This window comes from Trichomycterus rosablanca, chromosome 19, assembly GCF_030014385.1.
Source record: "Trichomycterus rosablanca isolate fTriRos1 chromosome 19, fTriRos1.hap1, whole genome shotgun sequence".
NCBI classification, from domain to species: domain Eukaryota; kingdom Metazoa; phylum Chordata; class Actinopteri; order Siluriformes; family Trichomycteridae; genus Trichomycterus; species Trichomycterus rosablanca.
The window spans coordinates 26,361,128-26,369,411 of NC_086006.1; the positions used below are offsets into that span (position 1 = coordinate 26,361,128).

At 35.6% G+C, this 8,284-nt stretch overlaps 1 protein-coding gene across 1 annotated transcript; it reads right to left on the bottom strand.

Annotated features, from left to right (window-relative positions):
* Positions 1–223: 223 nt before the first annotated feature.
* LOC134333783 (gastrula zinc finger protein XlCGF52.1-like) lies at positions 224–3,137 on the bottom strand. The gene is made up of 3 exons (XM_063015939.1): positions 3,117–3,137; positions 2,231–2,360; positions 224–1,354 (listed from the first exon to the last, which is right to left on the bottom strand). Exons 2-3 carry the CDS (start codon positions 2,349–2,351, stop codon positions 276–278), a joined length of 1,200 nt encoding a protein of 399 aa, XP_062872009.1. The 5' UTR covers positions 2,352–2,360; positions 3,117–3,137; the 3' UTR covers positions 224–275.
* Between the last annotated feature and the right edge of the window lie 5,147 nt (positions 3,138–8,284).

An 8,284-nucleotide genomic window follows, 5' to 3' on the forward strand; every position in this document is an offset into this window, starting at 1 on the left:
ACCATTGAAGAACAGCATGAAAGGAGCTAAAAAAGTATGTAGAGAAACAGATGGACTACAGTCAGTAATTGTAGAACTACAAAGTGCTTCTATATGGTAAGTGGAGCTGATAAAATGGACAGTGAGTGTAGAAACAAGGAGGTGGTTTTAATGTTATGGCTGATCGGGGTATACTTGACAGAAAATGATATGCAGGTAAGAATATAAATCAAGAACTTAAACCTTTGGACATTTGAACACAACAACAATTTATTGTCAGTTTATTTTCCTCATGATTAGTGTTTTGCTAGCTGGTGTTTTTTTAAGCTTTGTGAGTACCTAAAACATTTCCCACACTTACTGCAGTGATAAGGTTTTTCACCAGTGTGAATGCGCTGGTGTCTTTGTAAGTCTCTTGTTTCTAGAAAACCCTTCCCACAATGTCCACACTGGAAAGATTTTTGCCCGTTGTGAATTTTTTGATGATACTTCAACTGAGAAATGTACACAAACTTTCTGCCACACTTGCGGCACTCATACGGTTTATTTCCGTCATGAATCCACTGATGTCTGTTTAAGGCACGTGCGTGAGAAAAAATCTTCCCACAGTGAGAGCACCGATAAGCTTTTTCCACTATGTGAATTTTCTGGTGTTCCTTTAAATAACTACTTTGTGAAAATCTTTTGTCACACTCTCCGCACTGAAACGGTTTTTCTCCAGTGTGAATCAGCTGGTGTCTTTTTAAACTGTCTACATGTGTAAAACTCTTTCCACACTCTGAGCAAGTGTAGGGTTTCTCTCCAGTGTGAACTCTCTGGTGTAGTTTTAAGCTATTTCTTTGAGCAAAGCTTCTACCACAGTGGGAGCAGACATGTGGTTTAAGCAGACTGTGAGTTAGCTGGTGTATTTTCAGGTTTCCAGCGAGTGTAAAACTCTTCCCACATTCTGAGCACGTATAAGGTTTTTCTCCAGTATGAATGCGCTGGTGAGTTTTGAAGTTTCCAGCGAGTGTAAAACTCTTCCCACATTCTGAGCAGGAATAAGGTTTTTCTCCAGTGTGAATGCGCTTGTGAGTTTTTAAACATCCTGCTGTCTTGAAACTCGTTCCACACTCTGAGCAAGTATAGGGTTTTTCTCCAGTATGAATGTGCTGGTGAGTTTTAAAGTTTCCTGCTTTTGTAAAACGCTTTCCACACTCAGAACAGCAGTAAGATTTTCCTTCACTGTGAATATTCTGGTGTTTTTGGAATTCAGAACTTAGCATGAAGCATTTCCCACAGTGGAGGCACTGGTGTTGTTTTCTATCGTCCTCTTGTCTGTGCTCATCATCTCCATCACATTCCTCACCAGGTTTTTTCAGGACTTTCGTAATTCCTACCAGAATGACAAATAATTATAGGATTAAAGGAATGCAATATGGATAGACAGATGTGAGTCAGATGTGTGTGCTATTATGTGGAAACATCAAAATCAGCCACAAAAGGTTGGATTCTCGAAACAGAAAAGAAAAATAGTTAATCAGAAGCTTTTAACTGTTGACCAATGCGCTACAACAGGGGCATAAGTAAGAGAAGAAGGGCAAGAGTCAGTAAAGATGAGGCAAGAGGAGGGAAGGAAGAGCACAAGTCTGGAAAGATGAGGCAGAAGGCTGGACAGAAGGGCATAAAAATGTAAAGAATGGCAGTAAAGAACAAAAATGCTTATTAAGTAATCTTAACCCAACCTTAGGTTGAGCTTTGGCTGTAAAGACCTAGAGTTTACAGTGCTGTCAGTGTAAAGACTGACATTAGGAGAGACACGGGCAGCTCACGCATAATACTTATTCTTAACAAATTTTAAATTATTTTAATTTTTTTTGGTGTACACATCATGGTCATTTGGCGTAACAACAGTGCTACTTGTATTACAGTGTAACAGGTAGTATTGTAAGGGTAGAGTTTAGTTAATGTAGGAAAATGCTGAAATATGAAAGAGAAATAATAACTATTAACCAGAATGTAGGTGAAGTTTTAGCTAAGATTTTCTTCTATTTTTTCATATTTTTTATACACGTTATCTTGTTCTATTTGTATAAAAATGTTACATTTATTTTACGTATTTTGTTAGCAAGGTAGGACTGTAAACATAATAGAAACAATAACATGTGTGTTTGTATTTTACATGTTTACACAGAGCTTCTGTTTAAAGGCATAAAAAAGTAAAAGCTCATATTCAACAAAAGGATTCCAAAACAATGTGAACTGTTCTTACCATTTCCCTCGTTCACTTTATCTTCTATTTCTTCTTTTTTTACTATTTCTTCTTTCACTTTCACTGTAACAAATTCCTCCATCAAGCTGATTTCATGGATTTCTTCTTTTATTTGCTCCATTCTGTTCTTCTTGGTTTTGGTGATGGTAAAAAAACATCAATACAACAGTAGTAGTGAATATATTTAAACATAAAATTGAAAAAAACTGACTAATAATGAGGATCTAAATTATATTCCTCATAGCTGTGCACTAAAGGACTCATTTCTTTCTTAATACTGGTCATTGTTTGTTTGTTTGTTTATTAGGATTTTAACGTCATGTTTTACACTTTGGTTACATTCATGACAGGAACGGTAGTTACACATTACACAAGGTTCATCGCTTCTCAAGGTTATATTAAACACAGTCTTGGACAATTTAGTGTCTCCAATTTATCTCACTTGCACATCTTCGGACTGTGGGAGGAAACCGGAGCACCCGGAGTAAACCCACGCAGACACGGGGAGAACATGCAAACTCTACACAGAAAGGACCCAGACCGACCCCACCTGGGGATCGAACCCAGGACCTTCTTGCTGTGAGGTGACAGTGCTACCCACCGAGCCACCGTGCCGCCCTCTGGTCATTGTAGCCCACTGACTTAAACACTTCTATTATAGTTCTTTCTAACAATCTTTTGTCAAAGTTATTAGAGCAATATTATTATAATTTATTTTCTTTTTTTTTAGCTGACTTGAAATAAATTGATTAAACATTAATAGACACACAATTTGAGATATGTGACTAATAACACGTATCCAGAAAGAGAACATGAATATTCATTTTTGCCTAATGTCCTTAGTTTAATGCTTTTATAAATGGATTTGATGGGGTGATTTATTTACTTATTTACTGCACACAAAGGGGTTCTAGTTTTCAGAAAGTCTGAGGACGCTGATCTGTGTATCTTCACTGAAACCTGCAGAGACTCCTGATGTAAACATGAATTCATCACACACCGCAGCCTGCAGGCGATCCTTCAACATTTTAAGTTTAAAAGTTTAACTTTCTATTTCAACCCAGAGAGGACACATGTGAATCTATCAGAAAATGAAACCACATTCTGTATTAACACATTAACACATGAACACGTGAACACATAAACACATGAACACGTGAACACGTGAACACGTACCTGCTATCAGCTCAGACTGAGTCGCTCTGTAATGACGCTCTGTGAGCGAACATGTTGTTTAACCCCGTCATGCCAATAAAAACACATAAATGTACCAACTTTTGAGGAATTTGGTTCTAATATATAAATAATCTCTTTGTAAACGATTTATACAAACCCAATACCAAAAAGAAATACTAAACAAAGTAGTAAAAATAGTAAAACAAACACTCCCACCCCCTACAAAAGCTCTGTTCTTCTTGGTTTTGGTGATGGAAAAAAAACAAAAACATCAAAACAATAGTAATAGTGAATATATTTAAACATAAAATATATAAAACTGACAAATAATGAGGATCTAAATTATATTTCTCATAGCTCATAACTCTTTAACTCTTAATTTCTTTCCTAATACTAATTATTGAAGCCCACTGTACTGAAAATTTCTAATTACCATTCAATTCTTTATTATTGCTTTAAATGTAGAAAGCAAAGCAGTCATTTCTAAACTGTATTTTCCATCTGTTTAACTCAATACAGCTAAAGAAGGATGTTTAACGTTTTACATTTTCCAGCTTTATATTTTTATGTATAGATATGCTTAATTTAAAGCCTGTAACGAATTCCAAACAAGATGGGACAATCTAATCTACATGTATAATCTAAACCCTTGTTTCTGAACTTTCCACATGTAAACAGGTAACATGGGATGTCATGACTGGGTAAGAAAACCTCAGTTACATGTAGTCGTTTAGAGCAAGAATAGGCCTAGGTTTGCCAATTTGGAAATCCAACGATTGCAGGGAATTTAAAGATTTCTCGATCTACAGTTCATAACATTGCTCAGAAAATCATGTGGAAGCTCTGTGTATAAAAGAGAAATGCTAAAAATAAGTATTGAATGCTCATGACAGTTAATATATTATATATATTAAATATGTCATTAAAATAATGCTCTTAATTGGACATTGTTTTTAATAAATGCACATTTTATTTTTTTTAAAGCAATTTATTGGTGAGCAATGACAGTAAAAAGCTGGAATTAAATTGTGCATAGAAAACTAATTTACAAAAAAAGCATTCTAAAGCTTTAACAATGGCTTTTCTGGTTACACTTTTGGCCAAAAAAACAAACAAAAAACCACACAACATAAAAAGAAATAGATGTAAGGTGGGTTTCAAGTAGATTGAACAGATTCACATTTACAGCATTTAGGAAACGTGTTTAGCCAATGTGACTTACAGTCAAATACTGAGCAGGCAGTTAAGGGTTAAGGGCCGTGCTCAGGGGCCCAACAGTTGTTGCTTGGTGAAAGTCTGGACTGAACTGGCAACATTCTGATGACTAGTCAGACTGACTGTATTAAACACAAACGGCTGTGAGTTAAATACAGAAACAAATTGGACTTTTTTACACAGTAAAGTATTAGTCACTTGAGCACATGTCAATACAGTAAAAGGAATCTGTTGATGCATGCTCAATAATCCAGGTACACAAATCCACAAAGTTGAATCAGTTCATCTGGACACAAGTTTGTTGTAGAGATACGTTTCGTCAAAAAAAACTTCAGACTGAAGAAGTCATTCGGATTGAGTGACGAAACGTATCTCTACAACAAACTTGTGTCCAGATGAACTGATTCAACTTTGTGGAACAGTAAAAGGAACATACAGAATTTTAATACATTTCTGAAGATTTAACATTTAACTCAAACTGTGATGCTGATTGGAAACCCTGCTTTCAATTTGGGAAAAACGGTGTCAGACTTTTGTTGCCCACTGTATATTCTACAGTATATGGCCAAAGGTATTTTTACACCTGCCACAGAGTGACCTCTATGGGATCTTTTCAGCTATAACAGTAGCCACTCTAACAAAATTATTAAAAAATGTTAAAGGGCATAAATAAATAAATAAATTAAATCATTAAACCATTTTCAAGTGCATTTTAGCCACTATAACAAGTGAATTATACATTGAAGGTACATGTGCATGTTTTCTGTATGGATATTTTATTTGCCACATGTAGCTAAATACAATTTACAGGTGAGTAAAAGAAGAGCATTTTGAAGGCACTGGATGTGTGCACATTAAAGGCATATTTCAGCTGAACAACCTGACACCCACAGCTAAATAACAAACACACAACATTACACAGCATTTCATTTTAAGGCCACTGAAGTGTTAACTTTTGTGAAATCAGTCAAACTTTTTCTTATCTGCAGAGCTGCATCTAAAACACAGCCATGCGTTCCTCCACAGATTAACATTAAGGTTTCACTCCAGTATGAATTTTCCGATGAATTTTTAAAGTTTGAAAATGTCTGAAATTCTTCCCACACTGACTGCAATGATAAGGCTTTACTCCAGTGTGAATGCGCTGGTGTATTTTGAAGGTTTGCGTATTTGAAAAACTGTTCCCGCACAGACTGCAGTGGAAAGGTTTCACTCCGGTGTGAGTTATCTGGTGCGTTTTTAAGGTCCTTGCATACCTGAAACTCTTTCCACACTCATCGCACTGGTACGGTTTTTCTCCAGTATGAATGCGCTGGTGTCTCTTCAGGTCTTGAATATCTAAAAAACTTTTCCCACACTGAGTGCAGTGGAAAGGTTTCACTCCAGTGTGACTTAGTTGGTGTCGTTTTAGGTTGTGCGTGTATCTGAAACTCTTGTCGCACTGACTGCACTGATGAGGTTTTTCACCTGTATGAACCAGCTGGTGTCTTTTTAAGTCTTGTGGATTGAAACAACCCTTCCCACACATACTGCACTGCAAAGGTTTCTCTCCAGTAAGAGTTTTTTCTTCACTACGAATCTTCACGTGATCTTTTTTTTCTGTCTTCTTTCTTGTCTTGTTTTTATGTTTGTGCTGATCATCAGCGTATTTGTCTCCTGCACATTTTTCATCAGATTTTCTCAGGACGTTTATAAAACCTATAGGGATATTAAACAAAAATAGATATTAATGGAAAACAATATTTATCTTTTTCAATTCTGTAGTCAGACGTCATTTCTGTTATTGTAAACTACATTATCACAATGCAGGACATACAAACTCAAATAAACGAAGTGTGTAGTACATAAGTGTATTGTTCTCAGTTAAAACACACTCTCAAACACACTTGAAAGCAAAAGCACTGTTTGTCAGCAGCTTCACTGCCCAGCAGCCTAGAATTAATCTAGGACACCCATGCTCAATGGCATGCAAAAACTGTACATTTGAGTTTGGGCCAGAAAACGTCCTCAGAAATGTTAAATCTTGCTCCAGCATTTGCTGACCTGCCAGTAAAACTGAGATTGACAGATCCTAGGAAAACACCACCTGCTAAAATGCACAGTGTCACCTGTAATGTTTGTTAAATCAAGTATAAGAGTGTGAGGTTGCTTTTGTTGGTTTGGTCTGGGGTCTCTCAAGGTGTTTTTACACAAGTGTGAGTTTAGTTGAATGCAAGTCTATTTTTGGGCCCAGAGATTACTTGATGTTTGATGAGTATGAAAAAAGCGTTGGGTTCCATTTAAAAACCGGATATGGGGTTCACATTAAATAAACTGGGGTGTGGAGCACAGCATGTTTGAGAGATTTCCATTGAAGTTGAATTATAAATGTTAATTTAACACTGTGACGCTTGACGCAATCAAATTAAAAGACTAAAGTACTTACCACATTCTTCCTCCATTTTAACTTCTACTATTTCTACTTTTATTACATCTTCTACTGTTGTGTCTTCTTCTCTCTCTACTTTCACAGTAACATCAGCAAACTGGTTCATTAAGCTGAATTCCTCGTTCTCCTTTTTTATTTGTTCCATCGTGTTGTTCCTAATTTTGGTGAGTCTGTACAAAAGCATCAAATCAACAGTATTTGTTATCATACTGAGATTTTTACTGAGTAATCAAAAACTGACCTGTAAACTACATGATTTTACCTTGTAATGATTTTAAAAATGTTAAAACTGACTAACCTAAAATGTGTTTTAAAAACAAATCCCAAAATAAAACCTGAAACACTAAATCATTTGGTCTCCTTGGTGCCAAAACTTCTTTTAAGTGTGATGAAAAGTAATGGAAACATTACAGAGTGGTAAATGCTTTACTGTCCCAACCTTTTTGGAATGTGTTGCAGGCCTGAAATGCAGGAATGGATGTTTATTAATAAATGAAATGAAGTTGACCAGACAAAACATGAAACATCTCAGGTTCATCCTGTCTGCAATCAAATAAAAGTCAAAGTAAATGTAAGAAACTCTGTGTTTTTATTATTTTTTGAATTGTCCATGCTGTCCCAACTTTTCCTGATTTGGGATTGAAATGAACTTTATGTAATAGATGACTAGACTGTACATTTGTACACCTATTATCTCATTATACATGAACTGTAATTGATTACATTGTGCAGAAGTTAATTCATTTATTTAATCATTTATTTCAGTCGCTATAAACAGTAAAACAATCTAAACCCACTGAAACGTGGGGCGTAATCAAAATGAATCACTGATGCAAACATGGTGAATTTATTATACAGTGCACATCGGAATCAATTAGCAAACATTTAACTAGTCACTTTAGCCTTTTAATGTAAAGATAAAACATTAAATAAATTATTAAAATATACAAATATAAACACTAACACAAGTTTACCTCCTGTCAGCAAGCTCTGAGTCGCTTCGTTATTGCGTCATCAGTGCGCGCCGCGCAGGCGATAGAAACCAAAACATCTTCTGGAGTCAAACTTTCAGTTTTTATTCATTTAAACAGTAAAATAACTTCATGGTTACAACCAGAATCTGTAACTTATATAATGTCCCCATTTAGAAAAGCATTTCGTTTTTTTATTATTACAGTTTGCAATGTAAACATGTGCTGATAAGGTTTTACACTCAATTTCATTCAGGAGCAAAT

Coding starts and splice junctions, on each gene's coding strand:
- LOC134333783 (XM_063015939.1), bottom strand. CDS start 2,351: ATGGAGCAAATAAAAGAAGAAATCCATGAAATCAGCTTGATGGAGGAA. Junction 1,355..2,230: donor TAAAGTGAACGAGGGAAATG/GTAAGAACAGTT, acceptor TCATTCTGGTAG/GAATTACGAAAGTCCTGAAA.